At 44.2% G+C, this 16,697-nt stretch overlaps 1 protein-coding gene across 1 annotated transcript in view; it reads left to right on the plus strand.

The window, feature by feature from the left end:
* The window catches only part of MCTP2 (multiple C2 and transmembrane domain containing 2), a 287,776-nt gene that overhangs the window by 165,572 nt on the left and 105,507 nt on the right, over positions 1 to 16,697 (plus strand). Inside the window, exons 13-14 of the mRNA XM_075557885.1 lie at positions 7,475 to 7,577; positions 9,569 to 9,671. Coding sequence (XP_075414000.1) covers positions 7,475 to 7,577; positions 9,569 to 9,671 — 206 coding nt within the window. The remainder of the gene's footprint in view (positions 1 to 7,474; positions 7,578 to 9,568; positions 9,672 to 16,697) is intronic.

Below are 16,697 nucleotides of genomic sequence, written 5' to 3' on the forward strand. Positions count from 1 at the left end.
CCTGCTGATGCCAAATGTCCCCTTCCATGAACTCCCCTGTCACTACTAGAGCTCACAGTCAGCATCATCTATTGACACTACCCTGTGCCCCCCAAATCCCTCCCCACTAAGCGGCCAGGACAAACTTGTGTAAATTCATATTGAGCATACTCTCTCCCTACTTAAATCATTTCTCAAATTCCTCTTTGTAACTGACAGATTTGTGCCTCATTCCACCCCCCTGGGGACAACGCCTGTCCCATCCTAGACCCCCTTGCTCAGCCCCTCGCCGTCATCATCCTGGTTGGTATGTTGAAGTCCTGGTGGCATAGTGGATTGCGCCGTGGGCTGCTAACTGCAGGGTCACTAGTGTGAAACCACCCACTGCTGAACATGAGAAAGATGAGGCTTTCTGCTCCCAGGAAGATTTACAGTCTTGCAGGTCTCCGAGGGCAGTTCTACTGTGTCCTCTAAGATCACCGTGGGTTGGCGTCGACTCAGTGGCAGTGAGTTTAGGGTGATGGTGGTGGGTTGGAGACCATTTTTCCCCCAGATTACATGCATGGGTTTAATTATATTTCTTTAAAAAAATTTATTAAGGGCTCATACAACTCTTATCACAATCCATACATACACATACATCAATTGTATAAAGCACATCTGTACATTCTTTGCCCTAATCATTTTCAAAGCATTTGCTCTCCACTTAAGCCCTTTGCATCAGATCCTCTTTTTTCCGCTCCCTCCCGGTTCCCCCCTCCCTCATGAGCCCTTGATAATTTATAATTTATTATTTTGTCATATCTTTCCCTATCCGGCGTCCCCCTTCACCCCCTTTTCTGTTGTCATCCCCTAGGGAGGAGGTCACATGTAGAGCCTTGTAATCGGTTTCCTCTTTCCAACCCACTCTCCCTCTACCCTCCCAGTATCGCCCCTCACACCCCTGGTCCTGAAGGTATAATCCGCCCTGGAATCCCTGTGCCTCCAGCTCCTATCTGCACCAGTGTACAACCTCTGCTCTATTCAGACTTGCAAGGTAGAATTCGGACCATTTTTATAGTGATTATGTATCTGAGAGAGGGTTTCTCTCCTCTTCCTCGACCTTCTACCAGCATGATGGTATTTTCTACCCATGGCTCTTCCCTCGTGATGGATCCAAAGTACATACCTTTGCCTCTAGTTGCATTTTTTTCTGAGACTGACTTGTTCATTCATGTGCCGATATTATTTGGAGCCTTGGAATATCAGAAATTTAGTGAAACATTTAAACAAAATTTAGACGCCTCCTGTTGGTGCTGCCTGGTAAAGCATTGAACAGCCGACCTCAAGAGCAGTGGCTCAAACTCACCAGATGCTGCTCAGAAGAAAGACAAGACTGGCCATTCCTACAGTGATTTACAGACTCAGACACACTATATCACATCTCTTCAAGTTGGACTCGGCTTGATAGCAGAGGGTAGGTTTGGGTTCTCTGTCCTCACACCTCTTATAGAGACCTGACATGACCAGGATGTGGACTTGAATGTCTTTAACAAAACTCACTGCCATCGGGTCCATTCTGACTCAGGGCAGCCACATAGGACAGGGCAGAACTGCTCCTGTCCGTTTCCAAGACTGTAATTCTCTAGAGGAGCAGAAAGCCACATCTTTCTGCCCAGGAGTGGTTGGTGGATTCGAACTGCTGACCTTAGGGTTTGCAACACAAGGCATAACCACTGCATCACTCAAGCTCTTTCCATGCTTCTATAGCCATCCTAATGCACACTATAAAAGGACTGGTGGCACAGAGCTAAGCAATTGGCTGCTAACCGAAAGGTTGGCGAGTTGGATCAAATAAGTGGCTTGGTGAGAGAAATACCTGTAGACCTGTTGTGAACAAGATTCCAGCCTCAAACACCTATGTGGTGGTCAGAATGGGCTCAGTCCCACCTGACAGCAACAGCCTATGTGTATGGGCATTTGTCCCAGGAAAGCAGTCAGGCTTTGCCTAGCTGACCTTGCCAGGGCCAATCTTTATCTTTGCCCAGGACCCGCTTCAGAGGGCAGGATAAAAAACATTAGTCCCCGGAAGGAGAAAGAGCACCTTTTAGTCTTTAAATTACTCTTGGCTCCTGGCACACTGATTTCCACATTATACAAAGCAGGATGCACGGGGAGCGCTGTCCCTGTGTGTTGGGTAGGATGGGGCAGTTTGGCAGGATCAGAAGTGGTGGAAAGACACATCAACCTCACTAAAGTATCTGTGACTTGAGGTCCAAACTGATTGTGTGGTGTGAGCTGATGAGATGGTGGCATTCTGGATGGACAGTTCAAATTTGCTCCAACATGTGATAGGTTTCTATAAAAACGGTGAATAAAATTGAAGAGGGATTTTTAGGATATTTGGTCTGGCATGGCTCCTGCTGGCCTACCTTTCCAGTCTCTCAGCTGTAGTGAGCCACTTCAGAAATTATATTTCTCTGGATATTTTCCCTGCCAAGTTGACCCCAATAGTAACAGTCTACAATAACCTCTGACTGTTGGATGAATAAAATGAATTAAAATAACATGAATACTACTGGCCACAGCCTTCAGAACTTCCAAACCAGTCTCTGCACCTATCCACTCTCATCGGTCAATTCCTGATTGTCATATATGTTTGAGTTTATTTTTATTTTATCTTCCTAATAAATGTAAGTAAGGCTGCCATCTGTCCTTATCTATCCATTTCTGCTAACTAAAGCTTGCTTAATATTCACTTCTACAGTGAAACCTTCCTGGGTGTTTTCCAACCAAATTAACTCTTTCTGAACTTTACTTTCTCCATCTGCAAAATAGCACCCTGCCCTTATCTCTTGGAGCAGATGTGGGAATTGAATGAGGATCTCTGTGTTACACTGTCTTACACTGGGGATATGAAGATTGGGAGGAGCTTTCTGCTTCTATTCAGCACACAACATTGGGCGCCAGGAATCCACATCTGCCTTGTTTATCTAGGCATGGCATGATACTCATCATTGGGAGATGGCATATACATACGTGGGGCATATCTCATTGGATATATTGAATAAAATATAGCCACCAGGTAAATGTATAGAAGAAATGTGGACTATTAATAGGGCCAGGACATTATGAAGTTTCTGTATGGTACCAATGGTTAACATGCTCATCCAAAACTCATTCAAATCCTCCGGAGATACCAAGAAAGAAAGGCTTCCCAAAGTCAGCCCTTGGAACCCCTGTGACACCTGGTTCCAAACGGATGGACACGGGGTCGCCATGAGCTTGAGTTGACTCAACAGCAACTGGTAAACAGTAGAGGTGAGAGAGGGATGTGAGCACGAGGGATGTTCCCCCTCAAAAATAACAGTTGGGGAACAAGAAACAGATATGGTAGGTCTGACCTGGTGGCCTTTGCATACTGGTGCCTGATTTGGGCCTCGGAGGAGAATGGATGCATAGTCAGTATTTGACAATGAATGATACCCCTTGCAGTGGAGTCCGTTGTGACTCATAGACACCTCATAGGGATCCCAAGGCTGCAAATCTTCCTGGAAGCAGATGGCCACTTCTTTCTCACATGGCGCCACCTGGTAGATTGGAACCAAAACCCTTTGGTTAGCAGCTGAACATTTTAACCACTCCATGCATCTGCAGGGCACCTCAAGTGAATCATGTGATCCCTAAAAGACGCTGAATACTTTTCATTCAAAGACTGTACCTGATATAAAGGTAAAATTATTGAAAGGAGAAAAAAAACACATTTGTTATTTCAAGGCCATGAACGGACTTCTTAGTGGTGTTGACAAACTGTAAAAGTTGTTGAGTGCACGTGGCTGAAACAATGACACTGACTTGGCAACCGTGTAACCATTGTTAAGGTGACGTGGCAGCTGGGCATAAGGGAAGATCGTGTCGCTCTGTCACCTGTAAAACCTATGGCTCAAACACAGTCTGCTGGGTGCTATTCTCTGAATCACAGGAAATTGTTTCATTCTCAGTGCCATGGAATTACCCTTAGGGTGGCGCTGATCTGCTACCTGCAAGGTCTATGGTTCCAACCCACCGGGCCTCTGTGCAGGAGAAAGCGAGGCTACCTGTCTGCCCCTGCAATGATTTCAAGGCTTGGAAGCCCTAGAGAAGTTCACTCTGTAGGTCAAAATGGAATTGCTGGCGGGAGATTTGGTGTAGGGTAGGATCTCATAGCAACACTGGATAGGGCTTGTGAGGCTATAAATCTTTACGTGAACGTAGCACCACCTCGCTCTCCCGGAGTGGCGAGCGGGTTTGCAATGCCAGAGTTGTGCTCAGCAGGGTCACGCTCAACTCACAGCGCTCACGCGGCTCCTTTTTTTTCTTTTCTTTTCATTTTTTTCCCTTCTCATGTAGAATGACAAACTTTTATCTCGTTTACAAGAATCATTATTGAAATTTTATTAAAAGTCTATATATCTGGGACCTCTTCAGAGGGGGGAAAAATGAATCTGTGCAATGCACCTAACATTCACTCTGAATGTCATGTCTTAGTTTCGTCTTCCTCGCTGGCTGCATATATGGCAATATTAATAAATGCAGCATTTTAATGTGCTTTGACTGAATCATCTTCAGAGAGTTGGTACAATAGGCTCCTTGGAGACGTGAAAGTGAAGTTTCCATTTGTGGAGGGAGGTCTGGTCCTCATTAGCTGGGACTGACGACCATGTGTCTGCTGCAGCGTGCAGGAGCCAACTCGTGCCCACCTGTGCCTCCACAGGACTGAGCCGCGTCTCCGCCCTGCTGTGGACTAACCCCAGGGCTTTCATTAAATGTGTCAGACGGCTTTCCCCAAGCAAGTGCTGATGGGATGTCATGTTGGTGTCTTGGGAGGAGCCGGGCTGACACCTACTAATAGTCTGACAAACGGTTAAGTAGCTGCTTCAGCCCGCATGGATGCATCAAACGTGGGGTAACCGCGTTCAGCTGGGATACGTGTTCGCTCATGTTCTTTGTTGTTGAAGAAGAACTAAATTCTTCTGTGTTGGCAGGTTTTACGACCAACCCCCCGCCTCCTGCCCTCACCCCACTGTCCTCCAATACAATCCCAGCATAAATACGTCTTCAAATAACCAAGACTTTTGCAGATTCATATTTTTCTAAATTTTGATAAATGTATATTCAACATGTATGTGCATATTTCTTCCCATGTGCAATTTAATATGCAACTAATGTCAACATACTTCACGTGTGCAAATCACACATGTAAAACCAGTATTGTTTCCTGTGCTGTTCGAGAACCACATTTCTTTGTTTCTAAGTGTTTCCATCACTGGCATAGAAGCACAGTGTCCCCTAAACAGTAAGATTCCCATTTCTACTGGCTCTCCCTGCCCCTGCTCACTACTAACAAACTTTGATTTCCATACACTTGCCTATTCTAGATAGTTCCTGTAAGTGAGATCACATGGTATCCTTCTTATTTCAAACAGTATTTCAGGGTGTTTCTGATATTGTAGCAGGCATATGGACTTCATTTCTCTTTCTGGCTCCACTGTATGGATGCATGTGCCAAACTACCGGTCAACTCAGCCCAAAGATGGAAGCACCCCACCGCCCCCATGTCCATGAGGTGTGCATTTTTCGTGGTTGGGTTGGTGTTGGCCACACAGCATCCAACCCTTTCCATGTGTCAGGTGTTCCCTGACTGTGCATTTTGAAGAAGGAGGTGAGAAATTACTTCCACCGGTAGAAGCTGGACACCCAGTACTTCATTTCTGTGCTCTGACCATGAAGGCAGGTCCTTGGCCAGGTGGGAGCAATGAGATGCCTTTGTATCTACATGAAGTGAGAGAAAGAGGCAGGTGTGGAGGAGCATTCATACTGGAGCAAGCTTCGGGGACCAGGAAGGCAGTGTCTGGATTCCAGTGTTCAGGAAAAGCAGAGTCCACACAGACCTTTCCTGGGGTATGATAGTGACCGTGGTTTTTCAGTATTCCTAAGAAAGTTTTGATTCCTAATGATGCTGAAGCCGGATTCCCTAGACTTTGCCTTGGCCCTGACACCCATCGTCTATTATTTCAATAAATTCCTATTCTTCTTATTTTACACAGGGACCATATTCACAGAGCATAATCGAGGCCCCTAGCTCATCCCTTTATATCTGTGATGGGATTGTTGTCTCCCAGTCACTGGGAAGATGACATGGACTAAAAGCCTTCAGCCAGACATCCAAGAGGCCAGGCCATTAGTTAGGTCAATGAAAACGCCTGTTAACACAGGCCCTTAACCAGGCGTCTGCTCTTCTTCTTTTAAAATGCTATCTTGATGCAGGCTCCTGTTCATGTCAGCCCGCTAGTGCTGTGGAGCACCTCAGAGCTCCAGGTGATTAAGTGGATTAGCTGTAGGTTCAGTGACCTGGATGGTAGGCCAGGAGGTCAAGAGGCCTGATCACTGTCTGCATTAGGCCCTGCCCTGCGATCCTTTGGCCATTTACTCTGAGAGCATCTGTACTTATGCCCCCAATTAATTTGATCTGCACTGCTTTGTAAAGTGCCCTGTGCTGTGGAGTCAGGCAGTGTGTTAATGTCCTACTCACAGTAGAGAGCCGTTAATTCTTGGCCTGACAGTATGGATTCTAGATTCCTCTCCCAGGCTCGACAAACGGAAGTTACATTCTACTTGGTATATTTTCTGGGCTAGCTTTGGATTGTGAGTTTTGGGGGCCCCCCTCTCCATCTTTAAAATTTTATTGTGTCCGTGAGAACAGATGAAAGGAGAGGTGAGTTGGGAGAAGAAGAGTAGCGGCATCATTTTTTTGAGTTAAAGATTTAATTTTGACCTTAATGTACTGAATTATGCTTTTGCGTGTTTTAGAGAGCAAGTGTTGTGGCTTGTGTTTTCAGAATGTATCAAATATTTCGGAACATGGCTTCTAAATATCAGTTCTCCCCCTGCCTCACTTTTATCACGGCCTTTTATTGGCCTTCTAGTTATAGAGGTTCAGCACTCAGCTACCTGCTGGAGGTTGGCAGCCTCAGTCTACTCTGAAATACATAGGGAGAAAGGCCTGGCCACCTCTCTCAGGAAGAGCTGCCATAGAAAGGCCTCTGTCGCTGAGTTCCGTTCTGACGTGGGTGATGGCCAGGAGTAACAATAGACGCAATGGCAACAACGTCTGGTCCTCGTTCTTGGAAAGGGTTGATCCTTATCTGTAAGTGTGACTTTGTGAAAGTTAAAGGAAAAAAGAAATGAGCTTTATTCAAAAACAAATAAAAGCCCGAAAGTGGGCTCTCTCTCACATATGTCATTAGCGATCAAATCATCATCGATTAGGAGAGTGAACGTTTCAATATGAGTAGCTGTACCCCTTCCCCAAATTCCCACTTTGGACATCCACAGGCTTGATGGGCGAGGAGCCTCGTCTTCCTGCAGGCCGCGAGCCCAGTGCCATTGCTACGTAAGTGCCACAACTTGAGTCCCCCCTGCCTCTGATGTGGGGGGACACCTTTGCCTTTGACTGATGTCTGTCTTCTTTTGCCAGGGAAGAGCGATCCCTTCTGCTTGTTGGAGTTAGGCAATGACCGTCTTCAGACACATACCATTTACAAGAACCTGAACCCCGAATGGAACAAAGTTTTCACATTGTAAGTGCTTTCGCCTCTGGACTACCCAGGGGGCAGCTTTAACTTAGAGAGTAATTATTCCTCAGGTGCTCGACCCTGAGTCTAGAATGGGAGGTTCTGTATGCTTCTAGGTGCAATGAATGCATTTTAATGTGTTCTTCTTCTGAAAACTTTTTGTCATTTCATTTTAGAGTGGAGTGTTAATAATAGAAGAGCCCTTTTGAACCACAAGGCAGTATTACAGGAGATGTTTGTAAAGGAGATCTTTTAGTGGATAAGTTAATCTGTGCAGACATGGAGATCTCTATATTCACGCTAATTCATTCGTGGCTTAGGGACCTTCACAAATGGAGACCTGCCTTAAATTCAAGTTTATATGTTATAGTATTGTTTTCATGCCCCAAACATATTCTTTTAGAGTCTTTTGAAAATTACCCATTATCTGTGAATCCTCAAAGATTTCCAAACTCTTAGGTCCACTCTGTTGCATTTGACAGATTCAGGTGACCTGTTCCTGAATGATGCCCTGCTCACTTTTTCACACTAGGCGCAACTCACCGCCATTGAGTTGAGCTGAGTTTTACTCAGCAGACCTAGAGGACAGCCTAGAACTGCCCATGTGTATGTCTGAGACTGGGACTCGTCAGGGGAGTAGACAATCGACCTTTCCTCTTGAGACATGGCTGCTGGTTTCAAAACGCTAACCTCGCAGTTAGCAGACCAATGTGTAGCCTACTACCTCACTAGTTCCCCTTCGTGCAGGCACCAAGGAGACTGGAGCTATTTATAGTTTGGATCTTGCTTTTGGAGTCCCGGGGCCAGGCGACACCTGACCAGCTGCTAACCAAAGGTTGGAAGTTGGCGTTCACCCTAAAATGAAAGAGCTGGCAATCTCCTACCAGGAAATCCTCCACTGAGAGCCCCGGGAAGTATAGTTCTATTCTGACACCTAGTGGGAATCCGTGAGTCAGAATGGATTTGCTGACCTCTATCAAATAAAGGTTACATTTGTAGGTGCAGAGTCACCTGGCCATCCAGGGGAGGCCTTGTGTTGCACTGGGCTGAATCGGGGTACATTCTCAGACCACCACACTGAAAAATGCTCTCTGCTTGTCAGAGAGTATAAAGATCATTTTGAATGGGGTGATGTTTTAAGTAGAACGTTTTAAGAATCTATGAGAACTAGTTTTGCTTTGCTAACAAGCAGGTTTCAAGGAGCCTCGGCGGCACAGCGGGGTAGACATTGGGCTTCTCACCACAAGGTCAGCAGTTTGAAACCACCAGTTGCTCCAAGAGAGAAAGATGAGGTTTTCTTTTCCCATACAGATTTACAGCCTTCAAAACACATAAGGGCAGCTCTATTCTGCCCTATAAGGCCACTGTGAGTTGGAGTCTACTCAATGGCAGACAGTCTGGTTTTTTACTCTAATAAACAGGTTTTTACATTATCAATGCTAAGAGTTTCTTGCCTAAAACCTTGCCAGTGCCAATGCCAGTGATACCTTTTTTTTTTAATTCTACCTAATGTCTTCTGGTCAATATACAATATAAAACATGTTTCCAAATACACATGGATGGGAATTATCAGATTATCAGATTTTACTTTTCAATACCCTGAGTAACTTTCAGTATGTGTATTTAAAGGGAATGTTTCCTTCATTTAAAGGGAAACTCTCAACTGGATCACTTTTTTTGTCCTCCTTCCTGGTTCCCTTTCGCATTTCCTTAGCAGCTTACCCTGGAGTACATGCAGACATGGAAAACGTCACAGTACAAAGGAGTTGACTTTTTTCTTGTATAGATGCTTGGATCTTCTGTGATGGAAGGTTTGGGAATACAGTCAGCTTGATTTAATTTTTAGAGTTTAATTAAATGGTAGTTGTATACTCTAAGGCATAGGACTTAATTAGTGAAACAACGTTCTCAGATCATCCTGAACAGACTTCGTTTGCGTGTGTGTGTGTGTGTGTGTGTATGTGTGTGTGTAACACACACTATGTCTCTTGTTTCAGCCCCATTAAGGACATCCATGATGTTTTAGAAGTGACAGTGTTTGACGAAGATGGAGATAAACCACCTGACTTTCTGGGGAAAGTCGCCATCCCCCTGCTATCTGTAAGTTACCTCTGCAGCTAGAAATGACATCAGCTTCTCTGGGTATTCATCTAGGTTGGATTTCACCAGCCAAACATTTTGGCTTGTCTCACCACTCTTTATCTTTGCCTTTAAAAATATGGAAATGTTTATATGCTCTGCTTGGCTTTAGAGAATCTGCATCTATAACTGATGCTGTACAGTGTAAGGACATAAGAGGTATTTCCTCACACTTTCTAGCTGCACATTCAATCAAAGAGGAATCACTTGTAACTGGACATTTGGTCTCAGTATTACTAAAGAAGGGTTCCCTCAGAGCAAAGTTCTGCCCATCGTCCAAATAAGCATATTTGCTTCCAGCCGCCCAAGAAAATGTTTTGTGGAAGAAAATAGGAAGTATTCCGTAGAGCAGCAGATGCCTCAGTGTCCCCTGTAAGCTGAGGCTTCCCAGTGACCTAAGAGAAGCTTAGTGGAAAAGCTCCCTAATCTAATTCACCGAAGACAAATTGAGATGATGCCTTCATATAAAACAAGTAGGAAATCTAAGGTTGAAACTTGCCTATTAATTGGGCATCAATGTTTGGATCAAATGTATTCTTCCAAAAGAGAGGATTTCGGCTTTTCACCCAACTATTCATACCATTTGTTGTGTATTCATTAAGGCCCTTATCAGCCAACGAGCCTTCACCTATTTCTTCGCAAAGACGTATTTTTCAAGAATAGTGAGGGCATTTTCATGGATGGAGAAGTCTGTAAATTAACCAGGAGATTAGTTTAGCTCACATGATGTTTACAGAGGGGAAATGCTACACCCTTAATATCTCTTTTTCTGTTTTTGATCACTTTGATAATTTCTTCCTAAGTTCTCCTATCCCTGATGTTTCTTGACAAGAGTGGCCGGGGAAGCTGCTCCCTCGCAGGGTCCTTTCCTGCCAAACGCTCCCGGCCATCAGCGAGAGCATGCAGGCTCTCTGGGAGGCCTTGGGAATATGGAATTTCCCTCTTTAAATTTTTTTTTCCTACAGTGTTGACAGTTATTCCTGAAAAAACAAATTACTTTCTTCTCTCTTCAGAGAATAGAAGCAAAATTTCTTCTTTGCTGCCCCTTCTAGCCCTGCCTCTCTCTTTCTCTTTCTGAATTTCATCTTTTTTAAATACATGAATCCTATGGCAGTGTATTATATTGCTTGCTGGGTGGGTATTATGTCTCGCTTCCCTTCCTCCGTCTTCACAGTGAATAACGTATGTGCTGTTGAGTTCAAAGTAAGAAATTCTCTCCAGCAAAACCAGGCTTCTCAACGTAGGTACTGTTGGCGATTGGGAACATACAGTATGTGCAGGGTTCTCTTGTGTGTTGTAATATGTTTAGCATAATCCTGGACTCGATACCAAGAGATGCCCACTAGATACCCAGAGAAAGTCTCTGCTCCGTCCTTTTTAAGACTATTGAAAAGGTCTCCAGGTATTTCCAGGTTTCCAGTGTGGGTCAAAGTCAATACGAGAATAGAAGCATTTGGCTAAATTGATACATTTCTCAAGAGAAATCATAGAGAGTACAAACCCATTACCATGGAGTTAATTCCAACTCCCAGTGACCCAGATAGGTTTTCCAGTTCTCAGAGCGATAGACAGTCTCACCTTCCTCTTTGTGAGCGGCTAGCCCAACACCAAGTAGCATGATTTGTGATGAACCAGGGTTAACTGTAAGCAGCATTTAAGAGATTGATTGAAATGCAAAAATTGGAAACAAAGAAGGATCAGTAGTGGGAAATATGTCCTGGGTCGCAGAAACAAAGATGGTGGTTGAATAACAGAGTTTTGCCAAACGTATTCATTGGAAATACCAAAAAAAATTGATGCATTGAACACCAAGAAGATGAAACCTGCTGTGGAATGAAGTCAAGGACTTCATACCTGAAGAAAGCAGATCATTGGAAAGATAGAAGGCCAAAATAAATGTCAGAAGGAACTCTGAAACCTGCTTTTGAACCGAAATAGTATAGCTCCAGCGAGTAGAAGAAATGGTGACGTAAAAGAGCTGAACAGAAAATTTCAAAGGGCAGCTCTGGAAGACAAAGTGTTATAATGCATGTGCCAAGACCTAGAGTTAGAAATCCAAAAGGAAAGAACATTTCTCAAACTGAAAGGACTGAAGCAAAACTTGAAGCCGCCAGTTTCAGTATTGAAAGATTCGATAGGTACAATGTGGAATAATGCGGGAAGCATCAGAAGAAGATGGAACGACTATACGGAGCCCCAGTACCCCAGAGAACTGCTCGATGATCCGTAGCTTCAGGAAGCAGCATAGGATCAAGAGCCAGTGGTACCGGAAGCAGCTGTCCAAGCTATACTGAAGGCACTAACGCAAGACAAGTCTTCAGGAATTGAGGGATTACCGCTTGAAATGTTTCAACTAACTTACGCAAGGCTCACATTTCTATTGCCATGACATTGGGAAGAGATCCACATTTGTGACATTCTAACGTAAAGTAGTACTTCCAACAGAATGTTGATATTACCGAACAAGATCCTTTACATCAAGGAGCCCTGGTGGCACTGTGCTTTAGGTGTTGGTCTGCTGACTGAAAGGTCAGTGGTTGAAACCCACTAACCACTGTGAAGAATAAAGAAAACACTGTCTGCTTCCAGAAAGATGTACAGTCTCTGAGCCCTGTAGCATAGCAGGGGATGTGTTGAGCTGCTAACCGCAGGATCACAGTACTTGGAAATGAACAGCCACCCCACAGGAGAAAGCCCCACAGGAGCTTTCTACTCCTCTGGAGAGTCTTAGAAGTCTCCAGCGGATGCTCGAGTCTTAGGGTGTCTCTGAGTCAGAATTGGCGTGATAACAGAGTGTGTTTGAAACTTGTATAAGACTACTATGTGTCACAGTCGACTCAATGGCAATGGATTTGGTCTCGTGTTTAAATAATTAATATCTAAGTAAAATGTTACTTAAGATAATTTTTAAATGATTTCAGAAGCACATAGACAGGGACCTGCCAGAAATTCAAATGGATAAATAAGAGGACATAGAAAGAGGAGCATAGTTGCTTTTATCAGCAGGTTCGTGGTTGAAAGCAGACAAAAGATGTACACTTGAATTTCTTTGACTTTGTGAAAGCATGCAACTTTGCGGATCATAACAAGTTGTGGATCATGTTGCCAAGAATGGAAATTCTAGAACACTTTCGTATTCTCATGCAACCTCAAACGAACAAACTCATTGCTGTCACCTCCATTCCAACTCATCGTGACACTACAGGACAACTAGAACTTCCCTCGGTGGATTTCCGAGACTGTCACTCTCTCCAGGAGTTGACAGCTCCATGTACATCGACCTTCTACACGGACCCATTGACAGTCACTAGCACAGATACTGTGTGATTTAAAACCAAGAAAAGTGTGCCTCTGGGTTGTGTCCTTTCCCAATATTTGCTCACTGTTTACACCGAGTAAATAATCCAAGAGACTGGACTCTGAAGCAGAAGGAGTTTCGGGGCTGGAGGAAAACTTACCAACAACCTGCAATATGCAAATAATACAGTCTTGCTTGCACAAAGCGATGAGGACCTGCGGCCCTTACTGATGATGCTCAAAGAGGGCCTAACCCTCAGCATGGATTACACTTCAAGATAAAGAAAACAAAATTCCCTACAACTGGACTAATAAGCCGCATCATGATGAACCGGGAACACATTGACGTTGTCGAGGATTGCATTTTACTTGGATCCATAATCCATGTCTGTGGATGCAGCAGTCAGAACCCAAATGGCACATTGTCCTGGGCATGTATGCCCCAAACACCTCTTTTATATGTTCAACAAAGGTGTCAACAACATTATGGCACTGGCAAAGAATATTGAGTATGAATTGTGCTGCCGAAAGGACGAAGAAAAAAATGTCTGTGCCGGAAGAAATCACAGCCAGAATGGTCTTTACGAGCAGGGACAATGCGACTTCATCTTTCATAACTGGTCTCTGGAGAAGGAGGTCGTGCTTGGTAAAGTAGAGGGTCAGTGAAAGAGTGGAAAACCCTCAATGAGATGGATTGACCCAATGACTCTAACACTGAGCTCCAACTGTACATGACTGAGGACCGGGCAGGGTTTCATTCACATGTTGTTGCAGTGAGTGAGAACTGACTCAAGAGAGCATGACATGAACCACAGCTGCCATCTCAGGTGTATGATACATGCTACTCATGACCTGTTCACTCATACAACCAACATGTTTCTCTGTCCAGTGTCTGCTTCGTCTTAGGCAGTTTTAGCCGGTAACACGACACCACTGACCACAGTGGATGTCTCTCACTTTTTAGGGCTTTTTTAGGTTTGCAGGGAACAGTATACAAATCCAGTGAATGCTCGATGCGGCATGTTAGATTAAAGGCATTATGGAGAAACATACAGGAGGAAAAGAGGACAAGAATTTGTGGAGAGGAAAGAAAAAAGGGGTACAGTGTTTCATAGCATGCCCAGGGAACTTCTCACTATTTATGGGGCATGTCGACGAAACTGTAGGGAGGGGAGAGATCTCACCATGGGTCTATTTGGGGAAGCTCATCCAGGCCGGAGATCTTCATGGTCAAGGACTCAGGGACAGGACCTTTAGAGTTGAGTTCCAGAAAAGCAGGGGAGCCAGTGCGGATGGAATGGTGTGAGCCATGTGGGCGAAGCGAAGGAGGGGTTATCCAAATCTTAACTTGCTTGGCTGCTCGCCTAAGTGGGAGCTCTCAACCCACCCAGACTTACCTCAGGACACAGGTCTGATGATCCACTTATGAAAATGCATCCCTTGTATGCCACAGGTTTTACATGTCTCCTTGGACATATGTATTGTCATCATGAGTCATAATGTGCCCAACCCTAATTGGAGGTGTTGATGATGGGACATGACAGGAACTAGCTGGGGGTGGACCAGGAAGGCCTTTGGAAGGCTAAAAGTTTGTGGAAACTGGCTCTTTCTTAGTGGAGGATCAGAGAGCCCTGGCAGATTTCAAGGCAGGGAGTGCTTGATTTATGTGTAATACAAAAGGGCTGGGCATTCCCAGAAGCAAGTCTCTTGCGTAGGGAAGAACTTTTTGCTATAAAGATGGCACATCCCACTGAGCAGTCTGTGTTAGGGACTTGATGGCCTGAGGAGGGTGTACTGGCTAAGCTGCTTTGGCGGCCATTGTTTTGTGTAGATGTCTTGATTGTGGTTATTTTCTTAGGTTTCGGCCAATAAATTGATAAAATGATTAAATCTTCCAGCGTATCTCTGTGTCTTCCTGACAATATGAGGTGCATTCGAAACATGCCATCCCCAAACATTCCCTCTCCCTCACTACAGTGTAGCTGTGGTATATGGTATATGATAGGCTGTCATTAGTTTCTTATTCATGTCATTTTCAAATAATACTAACTTGAGGTGCAGAAGGTACGCTTTAAGAGCCTGATATTTAGATCGGGGTTTGTTGTTTGCTTTTGCTGTGTTCTTTAGTTAATTTCTATCCAATGATGCTTCACTAGCAATCTCTGGCTGTGCCCTTCCAACACTCCCACCCCTCTAAAAAATCCATTCCCATTGAGTAAATTCTGACTAACAGTGGCCCTATAAATACTTTCTGAATATCTGTAAATCATTAAGGGGAGCAGCCAGCCTTATATTTCTCCCTAGGAATGGTTTGTGGCTTTGAACTTCTGACCTTTACCAAACATTCTATAATAACCTGATGAAAAACCCAAAGCACTGCCATCCCGTTGGTGCTGACTCAGCAACCCTGTAGGACAGGGCAGAATTGCTCTGTGGTTTCCTGAGACTGTAACTCTCTCTGGAAGTAGCAAGCCTCATCTTTCTTCCAATAACCTAATTAGGTATATGTTTATTATTATTCCCATTTAAATATGGGGAAAGAGGGCTACCGAAAGGTTCCAAAATTGGTTATGGATCCCATACCTGGTGACTAATAGAGTCAAGGTTTAATCTTAAGTAGCCTGACATCAGAACATTGGCTTTTGACATTATGTTAACGTACTTAACAAATACCTATTAAGTGATTTTTATTTGGCAGTTATCAGGCATCTGCGCACCACTGTGTTAAAGTGTGGCAGAGGGTAGCTTACGGAGTTAGAGATTTGCCTATCTTGCTGAATAAATGCCTTTTGAATAACCCCACCTAGGCATTAGCTATAAAGCATCTTTCACAAGGTTCAAGGAAATGAGGAACAGTGGAGACGATTTCCCATTGGAAAGGCTTTGGGAAGTAAAGTGAAGAGCGAAGTCAAGGAGTTGTAGGATTCTGTTATTGACAGATGGATAAGGCAAAGGACAGGCAGTCGACAGAGCTTCAAAGGGAAAGACCGCTCACTGGAATCAAGCAAAGGTTGGGCACCTGGACCGCAGAGTGAGCAGGGAGGCCAGAGATTGAGGGCCTAGAGCAGTGGTTCTCCACCGTCCTAATGCTGCGTCCCTTTCCTACAGTTCCTTATGCTGTGGTGACCCTGATCCATATTATTTTCGTTGCTACTTCATGCTACTGTTATGAATCGGGCGACCCCTGTGAAAGGGTCCTTCAACCTTCAAAGGGGTTGTGACCACAGGTTGAGCACTGCTGGCCTAGAGCCAATCATGAAGTGTCTGAGAACCTTTGGGATGTAGGCTCTTAGTGTGGGAGCCCTGAATCTTTTATCTGGCTTTTAGTGCTGTTCACTTGAAAAAATTTTAAAAAAGGTGTTCCAATGTGAAGCAAGAATTCCTGGATGGTGTGCTGAAGTGCATTCCATGAAAACTTTTTTTTTTTAAGTAAAATTAAATTTGGAACGAGGAAGACTCTTTGGAGGAATTGTTTCAAAACTCCTAGAATTCAGCATCAAAAAGCAAAACCTTTAAATTTCAGTTTGTGTGCTTCCTATGGGACAATGGTTTGCCCTTTTATCTTTTTGTAGGAGAACGAATTATAAAACTAGATCCACTGGTGCTGTACTACATTTCTGTAGGATATGTAACTGTATTCGGTAATGCATTTCATAAAATCAAAATTGTACTTCTTCGAGGAGAGTGGGG

The sequence above is a fragment of the Tenrec ecaudatus genome, chromosome 9 (assembly GCF_050624435.1).
Source record: "Tenrec ecaudatus isolate mTenEca1 chromosome 9, mTenEca1.hap1, whole genome shotgun sequence".
Classification (NCBI taxonomy): Eukaryota; Metazoa; Chordata; class Mammalia; order Afrosoricida; family Tenrecidae; genus Tenrec; species Tenrec ecaudatus.